Source organism: Stegostoma tigrinum, chromosome 2 (assembly GCF_030684315.1).
Source record: "Stegostoma tigrinum isolate sSteTig4 chromosome 2, sSteTig4.hap1, whole genome shotgun sequence".
In the NCBI taxonomy this organism is placed as follows: Eukaryota; Metazoa; Chordata; class Chondrichthyes; order Orectolobiformes; family Stegostomatidae; genus Stegostoma; species Stegostoma tigrinum.
The window spans coordinates 21,461,113-21,476,482 of record NC_081355.1 but is presented as its reverse complement, the minus strand read 5'-3'; the positions used below and the strand labels follow the sequence as shown (position 1 = coordinate 21,476,482).

Sequence of the window (15,370 nt, the reverse complement as noted above, 5' to 3'; positions counted from 1 at the left end):
GTTTCCAGGGAGTTCAGATCATTGTAACCTGTATGAAAATATTTCTCCTCATCTCCCCTCGGTATTTTAACCAATTATTTTAACTTTTTATCCCCTGGTTACTGACTCTCCTGTAGTGGAGATGTGTTTCTCCTTATTCCTCAATCAAAACCACTGTTTTGAACATGTTTACTCAATGTTCCTTTCATTTTGTCTGCTCTCAAGAACAGTCCTAATCCGTTTCCCCACAAAACTGAAGCCCCTCAATTCTTGATTTGGCCTCTCCCACTCTACCTGACATTTCATGTGCTGATATACCCTTTTCGAGAGGAAGAGATTTTCTAACTTCTGTTCAATTCTTCTAGATGTTGCCATCATCTGTCCCAAGTTTAGTTTCAGTTTTCTTCCCAAACATTTAGCACTTGCTGCGTCTCAGAATAGCCATAAGTTGTCTCCTAAAAGCTGCAACTGTTGCTGGAACACTAGGGGGCTTACTTCTCTAACATGTGGATGCAGTCAGTGGTGTCATTTGTGCTGTAAAACAAAACCCATTTCATGAAATACTGCTCAACTATGCTTGCCTGTATTGGCCAGTGCATTGAATATAGGAGTTGAGAGGTCATGTTGTAGCTGTACAGGTCATTGGTTAGGCTACTTTTGGAATATTGTGTTCAACTCTAGTCTCCCTGTTATAGGAAAGATGTTGTGAAACTTGGAAGGGTTCTGAAAATAGGGTTCTGAACAAAGATGTTGCCAGGGTTGGAGGGTTTGAGCTACGGGGAAAAGCTGAATGGGCTGGGGCTATTTTCCCTGGAGTGTCAGAGGCCAAAGGTTGACCTTATAGGAGTTTATAAAATCATGAGGGGCATGGATAGGGTGAATTGGCAAGGTCTTTTTCCCAGGATAGGACAGTTCAAAACTAGAGGGTATGGGTTTAAGCTGAGAGGGGAAAGGCTTAAAAGGGAGCTAAGGGACGGCTTTTTCACACAGAGGGTGGTGTGTTTATAGAATGAGCTGCCAGAGGAAGTGTGGAGGCTGGTACAATTACAACATTTAAAATGCATCTGGATGGGTGCATGAATAGGAAGAGTTTAGAGTGATTTGAGCCACATATTTCTAAATGGAGACTAGATTGGTTTAGGATATCTGGTTGGCATGGACAAGATGGGCCAAGAGGTCTGCATCTGTGCTGTACAGCTCAATGAGTCTAGAGCAAAGTGCTGATGAAGCAGGAGCGCAATTCAGCAATATAAACTAGACGGCCATCATTAAAGCTTGAGGGAAGGAGTGCAGATCAACTGAGAGAAGGGCTGGTGCGATGAGGTGGTGACAGAAAGTTTTTGCAGCATAAATTCACAATCAGCTTATAAAGAGTTAATTTCTAACCTGCCTCCCTCATGCTGTGAGTATTGTGAATTACCCACCCAGTAGAGGAGCCCCTTGATGTTCCTCCCATTGACCTTGATGGAAATTAAATATGAAGTTAGAATACCCCAAATTTGTGAATTTCGGCAAGAAATCTAATTCACATATGAATGAATACTTCCTGTCTTAATGAATCTACATGGACCTCTCAAATCATCTGGTCTTATTATGCAAAGGTGTTTGTTCACATCTGGTGCAATCTAACACCCATCAATCAACAGATGAAACATTGCATTTTTTTTCTTTCTGTTTGACTTGCATTTATTTCCCATTAATTTAGTAGCTCAGGCATGAGCTGGCAGGTGGAATATTTCCTCATAATCTACCTATTTGGCCCTTGTGTTGAAACAAACTTTTGTTGATATATCAGCTTTCATAATTTCAGAGCATCCCAAAGTAAATTACAATATATTGCAGGACCCAATGTGACAGCCAAGTTACACAAATTTGGCTCCTACTTGCAACAATGATAGGTTACTGCAGCGATGTTAGCTGGGGGTCAAACATCAGTCTGGACACAGGGAAGATCTCCTTGGTTTTCCTTTGAGAAATACGATCGTGGGATCGTTTCCCACGACTGAGAAAGCAGAGACGGCTTTGGCTTAGCCTTTCATTTGAAAGAGTAATGTTGTTTATCTCTCATGCAAGCCACAAAGCAGCTCCCATAGTGCATTACTGTGGCATGTGAGCATGTGGACCTGCAGAAGTTGGAAGAAGCATAACAAAAACAGGAGAATAGAGACACAATGTAAGTTAAAGAAACAAAGGACCATAGACTCCAGACATACTACCAGTCATATGCTCTCACCCGAGTGATCTGATCTTCTGATGCTTTTTGAGTTCTTCTGCCAAGATATGAACTCCTTGGTCTGTGATCTGATTTACACTCAATCTGTTTCGTTTAAAAAAGATATGTCAGATGCAGACTAATTTGTCATTAACTATGGTTCCAAGCAAAGTTGCTATTTCAAGCCTAAGAGCAAAACTGAATTGTACCAGACTTGTGGTGATGGACTAGGAGGCAGGAGGTGATATGTGGAAGGGGACACCATGAGGGTGAAAACAAAATATCTTCCCATTACTTTAACATAATACCAGCAACCGGAAGTCTAGGAGCATGACTAGTTGAGCCAGTTAAATGTCTGATTAAGTGTCGATTCCCACCCCTGCCGACAATTTGCCACATCAGAAGGACCCACTATCAAATGAGAAGATTGCCAGGTTTAACCCTGGCATATTCCCAGTCGTTTTCCTGGAGTTGAGTTGGCTTTTTTTTTTGGTTTACTGACTGTTTCGTGACTCTCAGAAGGGAACACTTCCAGCAATGCTCACCTCCGCACAAGTGGTGAAGGTCACACTATTGGATTATGCTGGTGCTGGATACTTGTTGAACAGAACCTGTCTTATCTTTGAGGCACATTGGGGCACCTCCTTCCCCATGCTGCACCTTCAAGTGTGGCCTTACCACTGCAAAAACTGCCATTCCTATGAATGACCCGGCAAATCCAGAAGGCAAGTTGTCACCATCTATAAGACAGCAGTCCTGTTGGCAGGCTGTTCATTGGCCAGCAATTTCAAAATGCCATTCAAGGACCCTGCTGTCGTTATATCAGCTACTAGAAACTCACCCCATAGCTTTGTTTGAGAAGTCAAAATACAAGATAAACCACCCATACAAACTATTTAATAATACTACGTGCTGAATAATATGTTAGAAGGATAATATAACTTAGCTTGGATACATAGGATATTCCTAAGTTGATATGCAACTCAATATGATGAATAATAAAGACAATTGAAACATTAGAATCGTAGACTAATACAGCACAGAAACAGATCCCTTGGTCCAACCAGTTCAGGCTTGACCATGTTCCCAAACTAAACTAGTCCCCCCTGCCTGCACTTGGCCCATATCTGTCCAAAACTTTCTCTTTCATGAACTGATCCAAATGTCTTTTATACATCTTTTCAAAATAAACATCCGCCGTTTTCTCTGACAGTTCATTCCAAACACTAATCGCTCTCTATGTAGAAAAGTTACTCCTTATATCCCTTTTAGTTTTTTCTCCCCCTATCATAAATATATGCCCCCAGTTTTGAATTGCACCACCCTAGGGAAAAGACCTTTGTCACTCACCTTATGATTTTATAAACTTCAATAAAGTCACCTCTCAACCTCATATGCGCCAGTGAAAAAAGCTCCAGTCTTTCCAGTTTATTTTTGTATCTCAAACCCTCCATTCCCAGCAATACCCTGGTAAATCCTTGAATGGGGAAGCAATGGTCTATTGGTATTATCGCTGGACTATTAATCCCAGAGACCCAGTTAAAGTTCTGGGGACCTGGGTTCAAATCCCTCCATGGCAGATGGTGGAATTTGAATTCAATAAATATCTGGAATTAAGAATCCAATGACGACTATGAATCAATTGTCAGGAAAACCCCATCTGGTTCATTAATGTCCTTTAGGGATGGAAGCTGCCATCCTTATCTGGTCTGGCCTACGTGTGACTCCAGACCCACAGCAATGTGGTTGACTCTCAGCTGCCCTCTGGGAAATTAGGGATGGGCGGCCTAGCCAGCAATGCCCTCATCCCATTAATGAATATAATTTAAAAAATCTTTCCTGAGCCCTCTCCAGTTTAATAACATCCTTCCTGTCACAGGGTGACCAGAAGTGCACACAATACTCCAGAAGAGGCCTCACCAACGTCCTGTTAAACCTCAATACGATGTCACAATAGCGATACTCAAATGTCTGAGCAATGAAGGCAAGCTTGCTAAACACCTTCTCAATCCCCCTGTCTACCTTTGATGCAAATTTCAAAGAATTATGTACCTGAGCCCCTAGGTCACTTTGTTCTACAACATTAGTCAGGGCCAAACCATTAATTGCTCTTTCTGTGTTTGTATTACAAAAACATTATGGATATAAGTTGGCGCAGAGAAATGTGAAGTGACATACTTTTGTGGAAAGAATGAACTGAGACAACATAAACTAAATGTTACAATGTTAAGGGAAGTTCAGCAGCATAGCATCCTGGCCGCATAAGCACACAAATTGTTGCGGGAGCACAGGACACCATGAGAAGGCCATTCTTTTAAGGACCAAGATCAAGCAGAATCTTTAACATTAGAAATAGAGGAAGGAATAGTATAGAGGGGCAAGGCGTTTGTGCTAAATCTTTATAAATTCTCTGATTAGACCGTTGCTGGAGTATGCTTTCTGATTCCAGACAACAAGCTTTAGTGAGGTTGTCAAGAATGTCAGCAAGGATGAAGGACTGCAGTTATTGTGAGGGAAATTGGAGTAGCTAAGGTTGTTCTTCATAAAGCACAGAAGATTAAAAAGAAACTTGACCATGAACGATTTTGATGGAGTAATTAAAGAGAAACTGTTTCCAGTGGCAGAAAGAGCAGGAACAGAGACACTAATTTAAGGATGTGTGCAAAAAGCAAGATTTCTTTTCTCAGTGAGTTGCTGCGATCTGGAATGCGTTGCATGAAATGATGGTGAAACTCGATTCAATAGTGACACTAAAAGGTAAATTCAGGATCATGGGGAAAATGCAAGGGAGTTGAATTAATTGGACAGTCTGTCAAAGCATTGGCAGAGGCACAGTGGCTAAATGGCCTTCAATATTATCTTTTGATAATAAATAAAAATTGGTCAGGACACTGCTTTTAAAATAATACCACCATCTTTGAATTGAATCTTTTACAATCATGTGAGAAGGCATCTAGGCCAGCGTTGGTTTAATGTCTCGACTGAAAGATGGCATTTCTGACTATGTGGCGTTTACACTGTAACAAATTGTTAGTGGTGCTCAACAAGTCAAGTGGCTGGAGTGCAGCTTGAACCGTTGACCTTGGGTCTAAGAGCGCCATCAATTGAAGCTGAGGCTGGCATCTTAAAATTAAGCCTACTGTTGTATTGCAAGGAGAATCCTACCATCCTTAGTAATAGTTTTATTGAAAATAAACACCATCTCAGTTCCATATGATGGATACAGAACATACCATAATCTGGATATGAAGCTTACCTGAGGACTGTGAGCTGCCTGAAACAGCAGACCATTTGCTCTAAACCATAATCATTGATGTTGTTGTTGTCCATCTCCAGTGCAAGGGGTGTTCGGATGTGACGCAAAATAAATGCAAGAGCACAACAGTCAACAGAAGAAACATTGCAGTAGTTCAGCTTTATATAATCAGTACAGATCCCTTTGGCTGCCATTTTGGCTGCGGTTCCATTCTGCATTTCAAATATGTACCTTACTAGCCATACGAAATGTGGTAGCACATGAACCTTACAGCCATCTTCAAGGTGCAAGCGAGGAAGATTTTTCAACTGTGTCTTCATACAGTTGGACAGGTAAGATGCCAGCAGTGATTGTTTCTTCTCAATGTTCGTTGGAGATGCAAGGTTTAGCAACAAGTCAGTGTTGCTGTTCGACAGCAATCCACAGAGGAACCACATGGTAAATTGCAGATGTTTGCTGAAAGGCTTGAGGACATGTGTTGAGGAATACTTTGTAGGCCTCAAGGTAGGTAAAACCATATTGCGTAGCTTGTTGGGTGACAGTGTTGGTTTGTTTTTATTGCTGAAGAGTGCAAGAAAGTCGCATGGACAGATCTCATCATCGATAACTAATAAAAATGCAGTAAAAAATGACTGAAGTGTTAAGTGAATATACTCATATGTTGATTGGTTTCCATGCCCATTATAATGGCCAACAGTTTTGATGAAGCCCATCTGCAAATCTTCTTCAGAAATATTTGCCGCAGTGACTGTCTCCTGACTGAACACAAAATTTCCATTTTCAATACCTTTTAGTGCCAGCTTACCGATTCGCATGAGAGTTTCCTTTTTGGTTCGAAACAGGTTTATTCGGCTTCTTGCACTTTTCTCGTTTGGACTGGCCTGAGAAGAATGGTTGAGGAAGACTTCAGTCATCATGAGGTAAATATCAGTGAGCATAACAGAATGTGATAACCACTGGGAACTACAAGTGGACTGTATGCAATCATAACATTTGAATATAATCCAGCAAAAGAGTGGCACTGAACATAAATTGCTCAGGTGACGGTTTGTCTCCAAATGGGCCAAAACCAAATTTTGCTGGGCCTCACTTTTGAAAAATTTCTTCAAATATTGGAGTAACTGGTCCTTGGAGAAGCCCTTTAGTGTCACTCTCTTTCTCAATATTCTCAATGGTATGTTTATGCCAGTTCTTGCTGTCAATAATTTTTTGGAACCTTTCAATAACTTACCATGAAGAAGGCTCATTAAGAGTGCAACAGGATGCAAAGGGTCAAAGGGTGAAGAGATTACAGGGATATCATTAAGGTTCCACTCAAAATTAATTTCATCAAACCCGTCCAGTGTGAAGAGAACAGAAGCTGGGTGTTGTTGGATGTAACTAAATATGTCATTAGAGTCTTTGTCAGGGTAACAGTTGTATTTGAATAGTAGATCTCTGAGAGAAATCTTATCCTCCTTTTTGAAGCTATTAAACATCTGGCATCTAAATTTGAAAAGGAATTTAATATCAGCATAGAGCTCTCCTTTGGACCACAGGTTCTGAAGTCTCTGGAGCAGGATGGTCTTACCAACCCCAGCATCACCGGTTACAAATACTGTCTCTGCATCCTCGTTGATGATGCCTGTGTCACTGAACAAATCCTCCAAATGGGAAATGGTTCCTAGGATCTCATTTGTTGCATTAACCAATTCCATGAGAGTCTCAGTGTAAATATCTTCAAACAGGGTATCTTCCTTTTGGACATATGACAACGTGAACCTTGTATCTCTTCGCAATTCTGATCTGAGTTTTTCAGCATATTGGCAAACTGAAAGACATGTACAGTACAGTTGTGAGAAATTTTGCCACAAATATATTATTAATGATCTAATTGTAAAAGGTTTACACCAGTTCTTGCTGTTGATAATTTTTTCAAACCTTTCAATAACTGTCCATGAAGAAGGCTCATTAAGAGGGCAACAGGATGCAAAGGGTCAAAGGATAAAGAGGCTACAGGGATATCTTCTATGGGTACTTTGTGGAGGCACTCTCATTGGCCACTGGTGAACGAACAACTCACCAATCAGGGAAGACACATCAAACCACACACTGATGGAGAAGCTACGGGCAGACCTTCCCCTGGAATCAAGATCCTGGGGTTGGGGAACCCATCCAGAGAGAGCTGTTGGCTAAACAAAGGCTGCCTGCTCAGGAGCTATCAAGAGAAAGCCATATCTGCTGGCACACTTAGCATTCCAGGATTATGAAGTAGAATCGCAGAATCTCTACAATGCAGATAAAGGCCATTTGGCCCATCGAGTCTGCACCAACGAGAATCCCACTTAGATTCCCCAACCCCACCCTCACCACCCCCATAATGCCATGGCTAATCCACCTAGCCTGTACTTTCCTAGACACTGTGGGGCAATTTAGTACCTCCAATCCACCTAACCTGCACATCTTTGGACCATGGGAAAAACCTCAGCACCCAGCGGAAACTCAAGCAAATACGGGGAGAGCGTGTAAACGCCACGCTGACAGCCATCCAAGGCTGGAATCAAACCTGGGTTCCTGGCCCTGTGAGGGAGTTGTGTTAATCACCGAGTAACTGCACCCAGAACGAAGGTAAGTAACGTCGATCCCATGTGGATGGGGGGATTTCTTGGGTTGGGAATCATTGAAAGAAGGATGCAGGGTGCTCCTCCCACCAAGTGCTGATTGCCTTTGTCTGAGAGAATCTGCTTCACTACAGGTGACCACAAGGTGGCAGTTATCAGGAACTCCAGATGGTGATAGACTGACTTGCAGCCGGGTATGTCCCAGCAAGAGCTGGCTGAGGCCCTTAATTGTTGGTGGAGCAGGGAAGTTGACCATGGGCTATTCCACTTTGAACTTAATTTTACTGGCAGCAGGAAGGCACTATCCCACTTATTAAGGGGCCTTCCCACCCATTTCCAAGATCACTATATCCAGGAGTAACATATGCCTCAACCCATCCCCCATCCTACTGTTTCCTTGAACACAGAATAAAATCTTTTTGATCATTGGAAAAAGAAAACATAAAAAATCTATTGCTGTGTATATGGATATCTTTTTCTGAAATCTACTGTGATGGCAGGTCTTCTATTAATAATCTATATATTGATACAAACATTGTTCACTGGTTTGTTTTTAACGTTGACTCACATTGCTGACAGTAATCGCACAGCCTGATCAGTTTAATAGAAGCTCAGTAATTTTGTTACACTTTTCTATCCAGCTTTCTTTGAATGTTCTGGGAATTTCTTTACAAAATTTTATATATTTATTTTGCTATTATTATGCCTGTGATGGCAGATGCTGGAGAATCTGAGATAATAAGGTGTAGAGCTGGATGAACACAACAGGCCAAGCAGCATCAGAGGAGCAGGAAAGCTGACATTTTGGACCTAGACCCTTCTTTTTTCCTGAAGACTGATCTAGGCCCAAAACATCGGGCTTCCTGCTCCTGTGAACCTCATCCTGCCCCCTTAACCTGTCCGTCCTCCCCAGACTGACCTGTCCCCTCCCTACCTCCCCACCTATACTCACCTCTACAGGCTTTATTCTGGCCCCTTTAACTTGTCTGTCTCCTCTCCACCTATCTTCTCCTCTATCCACCTTTGATCCGCCTCCCCCTCTTTCTCTATTTATTTCAGAACCCTCTACCCATCCCCCTTTTCTGATGAAGGGTCTAGGCCCAAAACGTCAGCTTTTGTGCTCCTAAGATGCTGCTTGGCCTGCTGTGTTTATCCAGCTCCACACCTTGTTATCTCATTTTAATGCCAGTGATTGGCTTCATGTGAGGAACATGAAGTGGTAAAACATCCATTTATGTATTAAGAAGAGACGATTGACAGTGAAAATGTCGTGGTACCAATTTAATCATGCTGTAAACGATTCAGTTCTGGGAACCACACCTTGGCTGTGAATGTGATAGGGCACAGACAAACCAGAATTATACTGGGCCTAAAATGATTAACCTACAAATGGGCCAGTAGCACTGACTTGGCCTGTATTTTCTTGAATGTAGAAGACTGAAGTAATTGAGATATTTAAGGTGATTAAAGAAGTTGATAGGTTCAATAAGGTAGAGTCCGATATAGTGAAGCATATTTTTAAAATTAGAGCCAATGCATTTTGATGTATTGTTGGAATCACCCTTTTGCACAAAGGGTAGTCCAAATCTTAAACACTTTCTTCCAAAACTCATCCAACATTGAAAACTGCAATTGATAGATTTTTGATTGGCAAAGTTATTCAGGGTTATAGCTTTGGGCATATGGAGCTAAGATGCTGATTAACTATAATCTTGTTAACTATTGAATGGTGGAACAAAGTCGAGGAGCTGAATGGCCTATTTCTATTTTAATGCTTAGTGAGAATGCAAAATATTCAGATATACTTTCCCAGGAAGATGCCATCCTTGGTAATTTCTCTTTTCTTTACAGAGGGCAGCAAACATTGAATAAAGTAACTCCCGCAGACAGAGGAGACATGTAGTAGCAAGAATGCAAACCGAAAAAGATCAGTGTATAGATTGCTCAAATGACTTCTCAACAGAGGAGGAATAAATCCAGGTTGTGTTTAAGGATAAGGAGCAATGGGCATTTCAAAATTGATTCACATTTGTCAATTAATTATTGCTGCCTTTTATTTTTTTATCTCCTGATCTGTTTTTAGACTTGGGTCATGGGTGTCACTGCGAAGTTGCATTTGTTGGTTGCCTCTAATTGGCAGTGGGTCATCTTCTTGAACGTCTGCAGTCACTGTGGTGAAGGTGCTTCTGTGATAGTGTAGGTAGGAGCTTTCAGGATAATGATCCAAAAATAGTAAAAGAGAGGCGAGTTATGCCTAAATCAAGAGAGTGAGTAATGGAGCTGCCATTTTCCTGCTCTTGGAGAGAAAGGAGGTGCTATCAAAGTAATCTTGGAGAGTTCCTGCATTGCATCTTGTAGGTTGTACTGTCATGGGGTTTCAGTGATGGAGAGTGTGTGTATTGAGACTCAACAACAAAGTGTCACATAGACTTACAGTATCGATATCGATCTCATTGCAAAATAATGGAGTAATGGCTTAAATGGCAGAGCAAACTCGATTGGCTGAATGGCCTATCTCTGCTCCTACACCTTTATGGTTTTATTGTATGGTACTGTATGTGAGTACCATCAAATTAATTTTCAGTAATTGTTTGATTAATCTGGGAGATAAACGCATTCATGAAATACTCACCAGCATCTCCAATCAGCACTGGTTTATTCAGCAGGTGGTCTGATGGGTAGTAATGAATTTCTTTTAACCAAGGAAGAAAATCTGAGTAAATCTCTTTGGCACAATTCAGGATGTATAGAAAGAATTCCGCACATTCTTCTCCTTTTGCCGAAACAATGTCCAATGTTTTACGAACCTGGATTGTTTTTGAAGAATGTTGAATGGAAAAGTTTTGAGTTGGTTCATTTTTTTGCCCCCGCTCTCAAAAGTCTTGCTTTTTACATTTTTAACACGGTGCCTTCACATGTCCTTTCTTCAAATACAATCGCCATGTTCATCTCCTCACAAACGTCACATTCTCCAAACTGTTTCCTAACTACGTTTAATACTCATTCCTCCTATATTCCTCACTATAACCACAGTCTTGATCACCATTAGACTTTGTATCCCTTTAGTTTCTGTGTGTTTACAAAGTCCTACTGCAAGTCATTGAAAAGCCAAATACTTCTCTGCCTCAATTTGCTACGGATTTTAACCCCTGAAAAGTGGTTTATTTTGTCACCTGTAAATGAAAGAGGAAAATATCATCAAATTCTCTGTGAAATGCCTTGATAGACATGCTTCTCAGCCATGTAGCATTCAAGTGATGAATTTCTTCATTCACATTCCAACCTATTGCAAATCATTGGAACTTCCTGCCATAAAGAACTGGGGATGCCCTGTCATTGACTTTATTCAGTCAGAGATTAAGAGATTTTTGGATAAGGTGGGCATGAGGATTGTGTAGGAAGGAGGAGATGAGGTGGAAGATCCATTATTAGAGTCAGAAGCAGGCTCAAATGGCTAAATGGCTTTTCATCTACTCCTATTTCTTATCTTCAGATCACCCTCAACTCCCATTACTGTTAAGAAATTGCTGGGTCTGCCCACTACACTCACCATAGAACAGTAAGTTGTGCTTAACAGCCAGTATACCATTTTTGTCACATGATTAAAAAAATACAACAGTATCCCTCTAAGAATAAAGCTCTTCTTGGAAGACTGTACAGTTTCTAAGATGTGGGCAGATGCCGTATGGTTGATTATGCATTGTTTCATACAGTTTGCAGGAGTCATACCAGATTTGAAACGTTATCTCTGTTTTCTCTCTCTCTTTAGGTGCTGCCAGACCAGCTGCATTTTTCAGCGTTTTGTGCTTGTTTCAGATTTCAAGCATCTGCAGTAATTAGCTTTTCAATGACTTGCAGTAGGACTTTGTTTGTAAACACACACAAAAACAAGAGGGATACAAAGTCTAATAGTGAGCAAGACTATGGTTATAGTGAGGAGTACAGGAAAAATTAGTATTAAACATAGCTAGAAAACAGTTTGGAGAATGTGCTATTTGTAAGGAGATGAACATGGTGATTGTATTTGAAGAGAGAACGTGAAGGCACCGTGTTAAAAATATAAAAGGCAAGACCTTTAAGCATGACTTCAGAAACCCCTGTATTTGTAGAAAGGTGATTGTAACATACATTGTAGCTTTGAATGCATTTACAGTCAGAATAAATCAAAGTGTGGAAAATTACATTGGCAAAATGACCCTGCTTTTGTTCAGGGAACAGGCAAGCAATTTCTAAGGAATTTAGAGTCAACTCAATTTTAATGGTGAAGTGTGACAGAATTTCCCTTGAGCAAATTCATCACATAAAATGAATTATTGTGGGGCTTTCATAAAGGTTCTTTAAGCAGTTCATTGTGGTCAATTTAAAATGTAGTTTAATTTCCGCTATTGCAGTTGTGCAGATTGAGGGCAAATGATCTACTAAATTGACTGTTATCTAGTTAAGATTAACTTCTCTATTATGAAATGATTTTGTTGGATATAAGGTGTCACAATCGCATGTAATTTCTGAAAAGCCCTGTGAAGTTACTGTAACTGAAAATGCATAACAGAAAATAATTGATGTACTAGAGCTCCATGATTGTTTCAAAAGATGTTTCAGAAGAATCTCAAGCAAGGTAAAGTGACATTAGAACATCATGTGGGCAGGAAAGAATTAAAAGGACCTGGAGATGCAAAATGTTTGAAATTAAACATGTAGGCAGAATTGAAGTAATACATGACAAATTAGATAGAAACAATACTAAAAACTAATGATGGAACAAAGGAGACACTGCTTTAGGACAGAATGGCACAACTGTAACTAGTAATAATAGCATGGAGCTGCAAGGAAAGATGCATGTTCTTGAATGTAAATTGAAACTTAAGAATAATCAAGCCAACACTTGCCAAAAAAAGAGGAATTGGGAAGGCAAAAGATAAAAAAAAATTAAAGAACTCGTGAACTATCTGGAGTGTCTGGATTTTTTGACTGACCACTTCCATAACCTTAACAAAGTTCTTAAAACCACAAAAGAGCTTCCTATTCAGGTTTAAAAAAAAGGACTGCTTGGACAAATGTATGCAGTGCCAAACTTGTATCTCTTGGAAAAGAATGCTGAAAGTTTAAATTGTCAGAGCACACTTCAAGATAAAACTAATCCTACATTCAATTAGAATGAGGACAGTTTCAGTGTGTGGCGAGTTGACATTAAAACATTTGGAGATGTGGAAGAGAATACAGGTAAGGATTTATAATCTGAACAGGGTGATGCAAGGACCTGAAAGGCCCATGCCCTGATTACACCAAGTCAAGTATACAAGTTTCTAATTTGGGGCTTAGAAAATCTATACAAACCATGCGGAATGAGAGAAGAGATTTGCAATGATGGTGTCAGACAGTGAAGCTGCCAGTAATAAAGTAAATTCTCATGTATCGGAAAGATGGAATTTCAAAGCCAATGCAAAGTAAACTTTAAATCTTAATTGTTACATGAGATTGGGTTTGATTGGTTCAGCTTTATAGTGTTGCACTGCCTATTTAATGGTGACATGTGGTAATGGAAAAAGTCTTGCCTGTACTGTATATATCGCACATCATTTGACAAGGTGACTACAAGGTTATATTTTGATAACATTGCAGAAAAGTTATTTCTAATGCAGCGATTATAACAAGATCAGCCAGGTGGACATCATAGAATATGACTCCCCTGACTGGGATAGTTAGTCTGGTTTAATCAGGGAGCCCTGGCTGACAGAAACAAGCAGAAGTGTCAGGCATCCTGTCCATTCTGAGAGCTGGCTCTGAGGGACCTGGATCAGTGTCAGCAACTCTTCATGTGTAAATAAAAGGCAACTTGGTGATGGGATACTGGCCTCTGTGGAGCTATTTCATCTAGGGTAATAATTTTTCATATTTGTGGGAGGTATTATGAATGCAAATTATTATAACAATGTTATGTTTAAGTTGTCGCCATGAATTGTAAGTAAAATGGAATAGTGGATAGGATAGGTGGCCCATTAGTTTTGCATGGCACCGACTTGGCTGCCATAGGGACCGGACCTTAGGTGAAATCCAATTAGAGCAAAGTTGACACCTACTGCTCTAAAACACTGAACAAACAAAGTGAGTCCTGCAGACATAAAGACACAAAAACCACAGTTACTATATACAACAGATGAGAAAGAATGTTTCTGGGATCATAACATTATACTAAATGTTACATTATACTAAAGTGAGGAGAAATTACTGGTTGCTGAGGGTTCTAACTTTGTTTTACCATGTGATGGGAATAATTAGGGAGTTGCATTAGATATATGAGTACTGTTACACACAGTAAATCAAGTTGGTTTACATTCCTTTTACTGCAATTAACATGTAAGTAAACCTAGCGGCTACACAGATTTCTGAATCCAGGCCATTTGTTATAGACAAATAACATGGAATCTCTTGGCTAAATGTACCTTTTCATGTCGCGTTGTACTGTGCTGAATGAGTTCTGTATCCTCTGACGTGAAGTATCCCAAATGTAGCAGGTTATCCAGGATGCACTCAATGTTTTTAATTCCATTCACTAACTCCGCTCGATGGACCATGAGGAGATCAAGATAAAAGGTCACTGGTTTTTTATGGACCACCATTTGCTCCATAATACTGCACGTTGTTTTGAAAATAAAAATTCACTTTCCTAAAGAAAGCAAACAGGATAATAGTCAGCAATTTTACTTTAAATTAATAAATTTGTCACAATAAAATATGGAGATCGTAAGAAATGCCGATGCTAGAGTCAGAGATAAGATAGTGTGGAGCTGGAGGAACACAGCAAGCAAGGCAGCATCTGAGGACCAGGAAAGCTGACAAAACATCAGCTTTCCTGCTCCTCTGATGCTGCCTATTCTGCTGTGTTCCTCCAGCTCCACACTGTGTTATCACAACAAAATATGATCGTTTTTCTCAATATTGAGTCAAAAGAGAGATTTCCAAATCTCACTGCATAGTGCCACTGAGAATTCACAACGTGCAACTACACTGTAATAGTTGATACAGAAAAATTGCATGATAATTGCTGATGTGCCAAATCCAGCCTTGGGTGATAGTCTGCGTGGTGTTTGAACATTCTCCCCGTGCCTGCGTGGGTTATCTCCGGGTGCTCCGGTTTCCTCCCACAGTCCAATGATGTGCAGGCTAGGTGGATTGGTCATGCTAAATTGCCCATAGTGTTCAGGGGTGTGTGGGTTATAGGGGGATGGGTCTGGATGGGAAGCTTCAAGGGGCGGTGTGGACTTGTTGGGCCGAAGGGCCAGTTCCCACACTGTAGGGAATCTAATCTAATCTAATCTAATCGTG

The 15,370-nt window shown here is 40.5% G+C and overlaps 1 protein-coding gene across 1 annotated transcript in view; it reads right to left on the bottom strand.

Moving 5' to 3' along the window:
- Nucleotides 1-14,694, bottom strand: part of LOC125467701 (nucleotide-binding oligomerization domain-containing protein 1-like) — a 35,434-nt gene extending 20,740 nt beyond the window's left edge. Inside the window, exons 1-4 of the mRNA XM_048563865.2 lie at nt 14,488-14,694; nt 10,680-10,854; nt 5,448-7,257; nt 2,213-2,296 (exon numbers count right to left, since the gene is read on the bottom strand). Of these exons, the coding sequence (XP_048419822.1) occupies nt 2,213-2,296; nt 5,448-7,257; nt 10,680-10,854; nt 14,488-14,673 (2,255 nt within the window). The 5' untranslated portion in view covers nt 14,674-14,694. The remainder of the gene's footprint in view (nt 1-2,212; nt 2,297-5,447; nt 7,258-10,679; nt 10,855-14,487) is intronic.
- Between the last annotated feature and the right edge of the window lie 676 nt (nt 14,695-15,370).